The 13511-nt window shown below is 39.3% G+C and overlaps 1 protein-coding gene across 10 annotated transcripts in view; it reads right to left on the bottom strand.

Annotated features, from left to right (window-relative positions):
* The window catches only part of FBXO38 (F-box protein 38), a 57214-nt gene that overhangs the window by 39616 nt on the left and 4087 nt on the right, over positions 1 to 13511 (bottom strand). For 5 of the 10 annotated variants that reach the window (XM_034656925.1, XM_034656920.1, XM_011217390.3 and 2 more), the window contains exons 2-3: positions 6183 to 6373; positions 2347 to 2480 (exon numbers count right to left, since the gene is read on the bottom strand). In XM_034656925.1, coding sequence (XP_034512816.1) covers positions 2347 to 2480; positions 6183 to 6310 — 262 coding nt within the window. In that variant the 5' untranslated portion in view covers positions 6311 to 6373. Of the gene's footprint in view, positions 1 to 2346; positions 2481 to 6182; positions 6391 to 8085; positions 8665 to 8976; positions 9002 to 9033; positions 9087 to 13511 lie in introns of those variants that run through there. The other 5 variants (XM_034656923.1, XM_034656922.1, XM_034656924.1 and 2 more) reach the window with 5 other exon arrangements.

The raw sequence follows: 13511 nt of genomic DNA on the forward strand, positions 1-13511 counted from the left end.
GAGCACACAACTAAAAAAGGAGGAAGATCTGATCCTCACCTCTAGGAAGCTCACAGTTCTAACCTTAATCCCTCTCAAACTAGGTTCTCTTGGTCTATCCATTTCCTAATAATTACTCTATCTTGTGTTTAACTACCACTCCCTGGACATTTCAGAGAGTTCACACTTCTGCAAAAGACAGACCAGGTTAGCTAAGAGAACATAAGTGAACCAAACTGAAAGGATGCTGAGCTGACAGAAAGCTATGTATCTGGGACACTGACTATGTTCCATCCACCAGATGGGAACAGAGAGGCAGGTTACTTTCACAGCAAGGGTTTTGGTGAGGTAAGCAGGGAGACAAGTTTCATACAGTTGATATTATCTGGGGTGTTTTGTCTTTAATGAAGGCTGTCAGAAATCCAATTGTCTGTTCACAAATGACAAACAAAAATATTAACTCCCAAATCACTAAGTCTTACATACTAAAGTTTTCAAAAGTTGTTCTATTTGCATAGGGCTGGTCCAGATGACTGTTAACTTTAGAATCACAAAACTGAAAATTAAGAAGAGACCTCAAAGATTACTTGGTCTGATTATACTAATAGTTCTTATTCTCATCGTGTAGAGTAACCTTCACTAACTGACCCACTCAATGTGTTAACAATTCTATGTTTTCTCACCTACTCTCCCAACCCAATGAAAAAGGTAATCACCCCACTTCTGAAGGTAAAAACTGAACTATAAAGAATTTAAAAGCTACTGTGTGGGACAGCCAGAGTTCAAAACCACGTCTGACCATTGCCAATGTCCATCCTCTTTTGTCATACACTACCCATTGCCTCTCATCAAAAAATGGGTATAGTTCCACCTTCTTTATTGAGATCGTGTGAGAACCCAAAGAGGTCACATACGTAAACCATAAAGTACTACATAAAAACCTTAGTTATCATTATTTTATAGAGAACCAGGGCTTAAACTCCAGGTTTAAACTACTGCCAGAGTGGCATTAGTAAGCAGGGTTAATGAGATCTTATTCTAGGCTAGAGACTGCTTTGATCCTCTTTTATAACCACTGTAGGGATGGGAAGCCTTGGGCTCATAGGTATTTATCACAGTCTGAAAGAAGTCAGCAATGTGTAGACAGACTCTTCTCTAATTTGATATGGGGCAGAGATGTTAAGGCTATGGCTGTATCACATGGGAGCTCTGCCATTCTGCCTCTTTATACAGTGCATTAATCCCATCACCAGAATTCCTGGGGGTCTAACCTCTGTTAAAGCAAATCTAATCTAAGGACTGATGGTCATTTTCACACTGCCCTCATTTTTTTTTTTTTTCTTTCCTGCTGTAAATGATCACTCTCTGGAATAAAAGGAGCCCTTTTCCCTTAGGATGGTTTCTTTGAAGTTATTTGAAGACAATTGTGGTTTGCCTCCCACCAAGCTAAGTTCTAGCTTCAGGTCTTTGCAATGTCCTTCACAAAAACATATATAAACTGATAACTAACTGGCCAATTGTTAAGAGTTACTAGTTGGCCAATGACCCTTTCGAAAGGATAGAGCGCCCCAAACTGTAGTGCAGAGTCTATCCTGTTCCACTTCACTTCTGTCAAGGCTCCCCTACCCCACCTGCAACACATTTTCAAAATATCAGGATCTAGATAATGCTGATAAAATGTCATTAAACAAGAGACATTCAAAACTGCTACACAAGTCACTGAAAGTCACTAGTTAACAGATTGGTGTTAACTGAAAAGAAGCCTTGATTGGCCCTTCATTTCAATTCTTCCCTTTCAGGTGTGCTTTGCTGAACTAAAGGCATCAACTTTCTTTTCTGCTCTCTTTACATGAAGTCCATTTGTGTGGTTAGGCTACTAACTCTGAATTCCTCACCTACAAGACCAATGCCTTATTTGAGAATCTCTAAGACCTTGTACAGACCTTCCGAAAGTGCTAAAGAAACAAAAGCTCCAGAAGTGCAGTTTCTGTGGCCTGCCAGAGCAGCTCTACACAAATCGATGAGTATCTGTTAAACTGGAGGATGCCTCTAAGAGGTACAGGGAAGCTATGAAAACCTGCGCCGCAGAACGAAGGACACTTTGTCTAATACAACAGACATATACTGAGTTCTCCACTGGTACATTTGTGGAACAGGCTGATGTAGTTCCTTAAGGAACTAAACCAGTAGAACCTCAGGCAAAACATATTTTATCAAGCCAAAAGAACCCAAGTAATTTAGGTAGACTTCTGCCTCCCCACCTCCAAGGTGACTTAGACTGCCTATCTTAAGACAAGTAACGTTTGATGGGAATATAATGAGGTTCCGGTAGGACTGCAGGGTACCTTACAGGCTAGATCCACTTACCACTTGGCATGTATTCCCACCACCGCCCTGCACAGAGATCCACAACCCTCACCACTCTCAGATACAGGGTCACTGCTTCTTTTAGCTTCCTGGAGAGACATTCCATACACATGATATCCTGCAGAGGGAGGTACCTTTGTGAGAGAAAGAAACTCATATTTATCAAGTGGGTTAAGTACTTCCTCTCACCAACAGGTTACTTTTTGCCCTTCTTCCATTCTCTTACCCCTTGAATGAAATCAAGACCTTAGGAATATTCGCAGGGTTTTAAGATTAACACACACATAAAGCTTTTCACTAAAAACAGATGAGTCAGCAAATAGTCAAGCATCCAAATAAAGTACTGAGCTCCCTCCACAGGGTGTTTGCTAAAATCTGCCTTTCTCCTCTTAAGTTTTTACAAACAAAGAAAATCTCAAGAAAAAAAAAAAGGAAGAAAAAAGATCTCAGTGAATTTCAAGGCCTGATGATAAGGGAACATGAGAAAGAGAGAACTAATCAGTTTAAATATGGCCAATAGAATTTTATAGCTTTTACAGAAATCATTTCCTGTGGTAGCTAAAAAATTCCTCTCTGCTCCCTCAACACACCCAGAACTCTTTTCTCCATCAACAAACACATATACTAAGATTATAGTACACAATTTTTTTCTAGCTCTTTTTACCTTTTAGATCACACACAAGTATTGCACAACCATTAAGTGAGAACACCTCGTCTCAACTACAATTTTCTCTTTTCCAACACCCCATTATCTCCTCCCTCCTGAAACTTTTCAACTAACCTGTACTTTTGTTGTTTCCAATAAAAGCAATATACATTTTGAAAGATCAGAAAATCTCATCTCTCTCTCTTCCTGAACACCCCTCCATACACAACTAAATTTAAAAAAAAAAAAGGTAAAAACTACCTTTTACTGAGCTTGTATCACAGACACTGTACTGTAGTTACTATTTCACAACTTGACGAGGTAGGTGTTCTTTATTTGCCCTCCCCCAACCCTTTTTCTTTCTTTCTCTGCTAGGCTGTGGTCCCGACCCTTCCAGCTATCGGTTGATTTTGGCCAACACATACCATGGGCAAAGGCTTTCTGCTATTCCTAGTCTCCTGGCTAAAATCTTTAGCACTCCTTATTGGCTCCCTTAACCCTATCTAAGCCTCTCTAAATAGTCCCTTCATTAAATGATCTTCAAATTCCAGCCAAGTGTATGAACCTTGTTTCCTGCTAGAACCCTCACTAATGTAGCAGGTGCTATTTTACAAGTGGTGAAATCAGATCAAAAAAGTTAACCTGCAAAAAGTCAACAGCTAGGAAAGAGGAAGGAAGAGCAAGGATGTCAACACAGTTGGGTCTGACTCTAATTCTTAAAATTAAGCTAATTCTACAGGAAAAGTCCAAGTATGTCTGCTCAGCATTTCTCTGCTCCATTTTTTTCTACCTCTGGATGTTTTCACTTCCCCTTCAAACTATTTAAAGAGAATAAAATCAAATGTAATTTTCTACAAAAAAAAAAAAAAGCATTATTGCTAACTTAATCTACGGTCTCCATAACTCAGATATAAATAGGATACTTTTCAGGAATTATGACCATACATTCTATAAACAATGAAAAATAGTAAATGTTTTCNATAGTGAATGTTTTCTGAATCAACTTATAAAGTATTTTTTCCTCAAATCACTGATTGTTATCCGAAGTATATGCCTGAGTAAATACTATACTCCCTTTAATACAAATAGACCAGTAATCACATGAAAATGATCTTACATCATATTTGCCCTCAGAAAAGGAAATGTATTTTTTCTTCATAAATTCGTAATCGAAGACTTGGAGGCATTTCAAATACATCTTTAAAAAGATGTGACACTAGATTCCACTCCTTCCATTTGAATAGTCTGCTTGAACTGCAAAATGTTATCATATCCACTCTCAACTTAAAATATGGTCCAATTTGTGTATAATATGCCCTCCCATTATTCAACAAATACCTAACACACATCCCTAGAAACAATTTTACCTATGCTTTCTTCCAGGATTTTAACAGCTTTATTGTTTAATTCACTGATGCATTTAGAATTCGGTATCAGGTATGACAGATAAGAACATGCTTTTATTACTTTCTCTAAATGATTTCTGGGTTATGACATCATCACTGAATAACCCACTCAGCTTTTCCTCGCTAATGTGAATACCAAGTTTATCATAAACTAGATCCCTACATATATTTGAATTCCCAACTGGAGCCTACATATGGAAATTGTCAGTTTTACCCAACTGTCTGCTTAACTTCTCCAGTACCAAATCTTCAATTGTATATTTGAGAATAATCTGAACATCTGGTAGGGTTAGACTCTTTTTCTGCCAAAAGAACTTCAGTATCGTTTTGTTATGTTAAAAAAAGTTCTGTTATTTTGGGTTTCCTATTCCCAGACAGAACTGAACTGTGACAGAACTACGCTGTCACACAACAACAAACTGTGGAAGTTAAAGACTAATCCATATTTATGTTAGAAAAGAAAAATAAAGTGCTCATGGTTCCCTAAAGTAGCTCTGCTGTCTCTATTTTCAAATTTCTTGGGACACCTGGGTGACTCAGTTGGTTAAGTGTCTGCCTTTGGCTCAGGTGATCTCAGGGTCCTCGGATCAGGTCCCATGTCGGGCTCCCTGCTCAGTGGGGAGCCTGCTTCTCCCTCTCCCTCTGCCCCTCCCCGTGCTTGTACACGCTCTCTCTCTAATACAAAAATAAAATATTTAAAAAAAAATAAAATTTCTTTATCTGCAAATATTCAGTAATTTAAAAAAATTCAAAACACTTCTAAGAACTTCATAAATGAAAATTTCCCCTACGTAAATAAAATAGTAGAAAATCCAAATGCTTCGAAAAGTTCACTGCAACCAAATAAGGGAAAAAGTGGAAACGATCCAGACATCAGACTACAAGGGAAAAGTTAATTACTGTGTCATAGTCTAGTGACTAAAATGCTCATTATGAAGACCATGTAGCAATATGAAAAAAGGCCGAATGGGACCAGAATCACTAACACTCAACAAGCATTCATGCTATGCAGTGTATTGAGTGCTTTAAAAGCATTATCTCATTGAATCCTTATAATAACATCTTTATCGCTCCCTGGTCTAAGGCAACTAAATGAAAGACTCATGATTCAAACTCAGGTCTCCAACTCCAGAGACAACGTGTGTTAGGGTTATTTGAATGGATAATAACTGAAAGAAGAAAAAGCAGGGGAAACTGTAAGTGGCAGGTTTTTGTTGTTTTTTGTTTTGGTTTCTTTGTTGTTTACAATGTAGTCTGGACAAAAATATAATTTAAAAAAAGATTCTAAAAAAGGTTTAACACAAAACAACTTTGATGTGTGCATTGCATATAGCAACGATGGGTATTATTTCACGAAACTTTGATTTCAATCACTTACATATATGTGCATACGAAGAAAATGTGTCTCACTGTGGGTTGTAGTCAAAAAAGTCAGAAACACTGCCTTAAGTTGTACACACATGGTACTGTAATAACAAAAGTCAACAAATCAATCACCATGAATTCGTGGAAGTCTGAAATGTTAATGTAGTCTAGAGAATAGAAGGAGTATTCTCGATCTTCACTGTCTGAGCGGTCCTACACAGCAGCCACAAGACATACAGGCAAGTGTAACTGAGGAACTGGATTGATTTTTAATTTCATTTCAATTTAAATGCCATAGGTAACTAATGATTACCATACCAGACAGTGCAGCCCTAGAATCTGCTCCTACTTAGACGTTCTGGGCGGGGGGGGGGGGGGGGGGGGGGGGGGGAGAACAAGTCATCCGAACAAAATCTTACCTAAAAATATGGCAAAGTACTTCATGTGAAAGTTGATTCATATAGTCCTTTGTTTCATCGGATATTGTTTCCTCAGCGATTTCATTATTCATGAGACACGTTTTAACACTTTTCTTTCGTGGACCCATTGCTGTGTTATCTCCAGTATCAAAGAGCAAATCTTCCCTCTTGATAACCTGAATTCAAAGTACCTGAAAGCAAGCAGAGACTACAGTACACTAAAGCATATCAACTCCAGACTCAGAAATTATCCCTAGAAAACCTAGTTTTGTAAAACAATGTTTATTTTAAAAGAGAAAGAAGAGTACAGACCACATTCTAATTAATGAAATCATTACATAAAATGCAAAGAACATCTTTTTCTGAAGATCAGTAGAGAATATAAAAATGCATTATTTAGAATGAGCGAAAGAAAAAGAAAGAAAGAAAGAAAGAAAGAAAGAAAGAAAGAAAGAAAGAAAGAAAGAAAAAGAAAGGAAGGNAAGAACATCTTTTTCTGAAGATCAGTAGAGAATATAAAAATGCATTATTTAGAATGAGCGAAAGAGAAAGAAAGAAAGAAAGAAAGAAAGAAAGAAAGAAAGAAAGAAAGAAAGAAAAAAAGAAAGAAAGGAAGGAAGGAAGGAAGGAAGGAAGGAAATCCAAGGAATCAGGAGTTCTGGATTCTATTTTGTACTGTTGCTTCCTAGCAAATTCACTCAATTTTCCCAAGCAACTATTTCTTCACCTGTAAGGTCAGATAGTTAAACTAGGTTAACAAAACCCCTTCTACTTCTGGGATCTCCTGATTCTAGGACTGCCCCTCACACAAAAGGTAGAAGAGGAATGTTGGGTTCTAGTCCTGGATCTGCCAAACTACTTTTATGAACTTGAGTCACCTCTTAATTCTTCATTTTCCCACCTTTAAAGTGAGAGGATTAGACTCTACCAGTGGGTCCCAGGCCTCTTTATAAATCTGATAAAAACTACAGACCTTCTGCTCAAAAACTAAACACTATTTATGCACAATTTCAGATGGAGAATAAAATCACCCCTTTCCCTCTCCTGTAAACATTAAGGAGCAAAGGTTAATTCACTTTTGTGTCAAATGTATGTTTTGTCTGTTTTTAAAATAAGCTTTGGTGACAGAAGAAGAGAGAGAGGAGGGAGAAAAAGGAAGGGATGGAGGGTAGAAGGATAATTAAAGTCAGATGAGCAAGCACCCAGGGGGCTTAGTTTTATTTTATTGGTCAGGTTAAGAGGAACCATGTAAAAATAGTGTCCTTTAAACAGCATTATCAACTATCACTGGTAAAATTCTCAAAAATGATTTGGACTCAAACTCAGAGCACTCTAGCCCCGCACTTGAACTTCACCACGCTGCAGTGAGGCACAGAAGTGCAGTTCCCAATCAGCGCGTCTCTAGAACAGTATCTGCTCCATTTCGTGTACCACCGTTTCCTTCTTCCTAATTATAATCCTTTACTATTAAAACTTTCTAAAGCGGACTACATGCTTCTATTTTCCTACAAAGTGGACTCAATGAAAGCTTAACCTTCTCTTGAGGACCTCAGGTTATCAATATGAATATTCATTATATTCTGTGGCACCTCTCCTCGGAACTAAGGAAGTCTGTGGAGTTCCTCGGGATTCTTTGCTTTACCCGTAAATGGGAGCAAACTACATGGCTAAGTGAATCCTCAGATTTCCTGTGCCTGTGTGTGTTCTGGTCTCTTCCCTCATGGACAGGTCACTTGTAACTTCTCANCGACAGGTCACTTGAAACTTCTCACAGGTGGCAGCATGCTCGCTTCTCCCTGCATTCCACACACGCGCACATGCACAGACACAGCCCTACACCTCATTCCAAGCCCCCTTCTAATTTGTTCCTCTTCAGCTACGGCCTCGGAAACCAAAGAAATACCTCTGCACAACTGTGTGCAGATGAGTATCAGGCGGCACCTAGCAGTGCAGACCTACGCGATTCTGCAGGGAGTAGGTGCATGAGCTGCCTTGCACCAGATGTGTGACACCTCTCTTGCCTTCTCAAAAGCTTGTATGTATGTTGTCCATCCCATTTTGGTTAACAGATCTTGGGAGAAATAGAAGTTTGCACTCAGAACTCCCCACAAAAAAAGTTATAAATATACTCATCTGTTTCTATCACTGCCCACCTCTTCCTATTCACTGTCCTCTCCCTAGCAAAACGAATCTTTCCATCTTACAATGACTCCTGAAACTGCTCTAAGGTTATTCTGACCTCCTCATCATGAAATCTGATAGGCTCTCTTCAAGGCTCCTCCCACCTGACCCATCTGTAGTATGGGCACTGCTAACCACTCCTTCTTTGAAACCCTCACATCATGTGACCCCCAAAGTGATATTCTCTGGGTCCTCTTCATTCCTCTATGACAACTCCCCCCAGGCAAACATTGCCAATTCACCCTAGACTCCTCTTCTGTCTGGGGCAACTGGATCTACTCTCAGGGCTTACACTACTGCTACTACAAATACACTTACCAAAAAAAAAAAAAAAAAAGAATCCACTTCTAGCTCCTATCTCTCCTGAGTTCTGACCTTTATTTCCCCTCAGAAACCTTCATCTTGGCATCTTGAACATCCTTCAAAAATATTATGTCCAAACTGAACTCTCTCCACAACTACTCCCTTCCCAAAACACATTCACACACAGACACACCCTACTTTCCCTACTCTAGTTTACCAGATGCCCAAATCAGAAACTGTGAGATCAGCCTCAATATGTTGTGATCTCTCACTTCCCAGTCACTCGATTGGCTATTCTTACCAGTCTTACCACAATATTGCTCTTGCATCCACCTCCACAGGCTTTCAGGCCTCTATCAACCCTCACCTGGGCGACTGCAATGGTTTCCTCAGTGATGTCCCCAGGGCTTGGAACAAAGCCTATCACACAACAGGCCCACAATAAGTAATCTGCTGATTAAATGCTTACTATACCATACTCCACATTGAAACCAGAATAATCTTTTTAAACCATTCCTCTGATTGCATATTAAGTGAAAAAAGCAAGATGTAAATTATTTAAAAATATTACCTCATTTGTGTTAGAGAAAAAGGACAAATATGCTCGTGTCTGCGTGGGACGTTTCTGGAAAGACCCACAACAAGATATCAACAGTGGCTACCTCTGGGGAGAACAGAGGTTTAGGAAAGTAGCAAAGATTACTTTCCCTACTCTTTTCCATTATTTGAAAATTTAGATTTGTTTATTATATCTCTTAAAAAACAAACAAATCAGCCTACAAGGAATCCCAGTTTCCACAAGATAAGATCTTCCAACCTCGTCCCAGGGCACCTTCCCAATCTCATCTTTCAATCCTTAGCCACTTGTTCTTCAGGACACTCACTCGTGCCACACCAATATCCTCAGTTCCCCACACAAACATTAATCTTTCATTCCTAATAAGCTATTAACTCTGACTAGAACGTTCTTTCCTTCCCTTTTTTGCCTAAAGCAGCACTAATCTGTTTTCAAAATCTAGTTTAAATGTTAAGTCCTCTGTGAAAACTTCTCACCTCTTTTGAGCTCCCTGTGAGATTTAACATATGCTTCTCCTATAGAAACTTGCATAGAATTTTTTTTGGCCACGTTTCGGCCAGGAAAAGGGAAAGAATCTCAATGCCCTGCCTCTAGGTAAGAAGAAGTCTTTGCTCATAATAAATCCTCAAATATGTGATGTATGAACATCCATCCGTCTTTCCATTATTCTGGACGCATCCAGTAGCTTCAAGGCTGCTAGGAACCATCTCACTGTCCTCTAAGCATCCTGTTTGCTACCACGGCACTCAATTATCTCAGCAACAAGCTTATTAACCTGGCAAAAATGCAATCAAGATTTTGATCCAGGAAACACAAAACAAACAGCTACCTGCACCTACAAATACCTCAACAAGACTATTAACCAGTTTCCACCAATCCAAGCACGGATGAATTCTCCAGCTATCATATTTTAGCACATGCTTCACTTTTAAGAATCCTGACAGCTCTAACCTTTCATGAGTACTATGTTCGTGACTTTTCATCCTGTAAGTAAAAATCTTTCTTAGCCTTTCTCCCTTCTTTTTCTTCACCAAATCCATACCACTGTTTACACCCTCATCTTATGATTCCATCTTTTGCTGGTCCTTATTATTTTGCAAGCTGTGATTCTGTGAGGAACAGATTTAATAGCCCCAGTGTACAAGCAACACTTGAATTTTTAAACCAAACAGACTGCACCTTAAATATCATAGGGTTTATGAAAGTTCACTTGTTTAGAACTCAGAAATAATATTTAATATTAGTATTTAATATGACTTTATATAACATTATGCAGAGATCAGGTCCTAGCAAGCCCACAAAAACCTATTTAACTTACAGTATGCATTAACACTAACCACTGAAGGGCCTAAATTAGCAGCACTAACAAAACTTTAGGTGAAATTACATATGTATTTTCCACATGATGCCTAGAATTGAAGACTTATTCATGTAGCTACCTACTTGGCAGCAAGTGGAATAGTGACTCCCCTGCTGTAAGCCTCTGGTGGGGAACTTGTGGAGATGAACACCAGGGTAAGAGATAAGATCTCCATCCCACATCTAGGGGCTTAACAGGTCAGGACCCACAGCCAGGGGAAAGCCATCAGTCCTCTTCAAGTAGGTGTCCTCAAAATATCCAGGAGATAAAAAGCTTCCTCATTAAAGGATTCATTTATTTGCCCTTACCACCACTCAAACTCTATAAAGCGCAACAAAATTATTTCAACTAAGTTGGCTTCATCTTCACTGAAGTGGCTACGCTGACAGTAACAGAGGCCTGGCAACCCTGTATGAGAAGAAAACAACATGCAAGACAAGCAAAATCCAAGTGATGATGGCGTCTCTCCTGCCTGTCAATGCTCTCTCTCAACTGCTTTTCTTTTAGGGGATGAGGGATAAAAGCAAATGAAAACAGAAAAGTAGCCTTCCATATCTTGGTTTCTTCCTACCCCTATAGCCAACACATCACCATTTGCCACTTGAGAAACTCAACAAGGCAGGGAAGGTGCAAAGCAGCAGTAACTTAGAAGGGAAAGAGCAAAGTAGGAAAAATCAACAGTAAGTAAAGATGAAACACTGAAGCGGGCCTAGCAGAGGAGTCATAGAAGGTCAGGGAGAGGTGAGTATAAAATAACAGGTGAGCGTAAATACATGAAGAATATATTTTGCAGCACTAGGTGTTATTTCTAGGGTTAGCCAAGTGCTGGAGACTCAGAGTCTAAACCTCAAAGAACTGTCATTCTGACAGAAGTATAGAATCCCAGAATGTTAAAACCAAAGGGGCCCTCAGAGACTACCCAGTCACACAGTTCTTAATTTTTTGTGGGTCACAAACCCATCTGAGACTACCGTGAAAGCTGCACATCCTTTTCCCAAGAGGAAAATAAAACATACCTCAGACTCATCAAATTCACGGGCTTCACAGACACATCAAAGCTCATCCCGAGGTCCTTACCTAAGACCAGCTCCCTCAATTTTCAGATGGACAAACAGAACCAGAGAGGATAAGTCACCTGTCCAAGGGCATGTATTAAGTGTCCTTCAGACTTCTCAGCCTACACTACACACCCTATCATCAAGTCAGTCTCTGCACTCGACTGTCCCTCTGCATTCCAGAGCTATGCCCCAGTGCTCTGAGATGGGCTTCTGGATGCTCTGACAGAACTGCTGCTGACCACACCCTGCTTCACAAATTAGGGTTTGTGGTCCAGCTAATTTAGGGGCCCACACCACAGCTTTTAGCAGTCCTGGGTATCCTACAGTCTTTTGGTGGTTGTCCGTTTAGCAGACCTTAGCCACTGGAAGCATCATTTTCGTCCAGGCAGTGCAAGTACATTCTAAGTAGTAAACCTGAGTTATCTGCATGTATTCTTTAAGCCAGGGGTCCTTCTGTAATACAATTTTTCTTAGGTGTGCTCTTCTTCTTCCAACTGGCCAGTTCAAATCTCTTCTTTTCCCAAACTGAACTACACTATCCTCTATTAATTCAGTTCATTCTGTTTGTTCCCAAATTAATCCCCATTTATTTTAATTCCTAACCCTTAAGGCTATCTCCACCTCTTGCAGGGGAGCACTAACATTTCTTTGCAATATCAAGTTCTTTTCCTTTTAATCCTCTATTTCCACTGTAGAGGTTTTAATACTTACTATTCACAATTCTGACAATTGCTGATATCTATGAAAATCCTATATAAATCCACTCTTTCACTCCCTAAATGTCACATCTAAAAACCTTCCTATACCTCTACCATCTTGCCAACATCCTCCACCATCCCTGACTTATTCTACTAATTAATCCTTTCCTCAGATCACACCAGGCCTTCCCGGGTACATGTTTATCTCTTATTAACACATTTTACAGGGCACAGATAAACCAACTTATCTTACACCTAACCAGAAAACTTAGGGATCTCTTGTTCTATAAAATTTTCATAATTCTGAACCAATTTCTCATTCTGTATCTAATTAATAACAATTCTATGGAGAAACTCCTCCTTTTCTTGATTGCTGTTATCTGTTCATCCATCTATCTCTATCATTTACTACCTACTAAGTGCTAGGTGGTGACAAAGTCTTTCTTCCCATGAAACTTATTGTCTTAGAATGCAGACAGACTCCAACACCAGTTTCTTATAACTCAGTCATTTCCATTACTAAAATTTAAATTACCTTTCATTACCCTCACCAAAAATACCTTTCTCCCATTTAAAACTTCCCAATGTCTTCAATCATCTATCTGGTCAAGGGCTTTCCTGCCCTTCAGGTTCTAATGCCTTTCCTTAGTTTCTATTGGCTTCAACTTGCTCATATCAAAATAGTCTTGCATGTCACTTAATCTGACCTAAACCCATGGATCCTAATATCAAAGAGCTTCTATGTCTACTACCTAGGATAGCCTCTCTTGCCTAAAGAAATGCCCCACTACATCTACCAAACTGATCAAATAAAAAACAAACACAGAATTCTAGTGCCAAAGGGGTCTAGGAATCTTCCAGTCCAACCCTTCATCTTCCAGATAAGGAAAAGTGAGGCCCAGAGAGGTAAGCTGGCAAAGTCAGAGAGGTAAGCTGACAAAGTCAGAAAGTATGAGTGCTGAAGCAAGGATATAGGTCTTATACTCCAGTGCAAGACCAATTTTATTTTCCTATGTCACTTCACCTTACTGAAACCTCGTTTTTCCTTTTTCTCTTATGCTATGCCTTAGTATCTTTTTCACTAAAGTGTGTACCTTCAGGCACACAATCATTTAAATGAACACACACAAGGGGTACCTGGTTGGCTCAATA

Source organism: Ailuropoda melanoleuca, chromosome 3 (genome assembly GCF_002007445.2).
Source record: "Ailuropoda melanoleuca isolate Jingjing chromosome 3, ASM200744v2, whole genome shotgun sequence".
Lineage (NCBI taxonomy): Eukaryota > Metazoa > Chordata > Mammalia > Carnivora > Ursidae > Ailuropoda > Ailuropoda melanoleuca.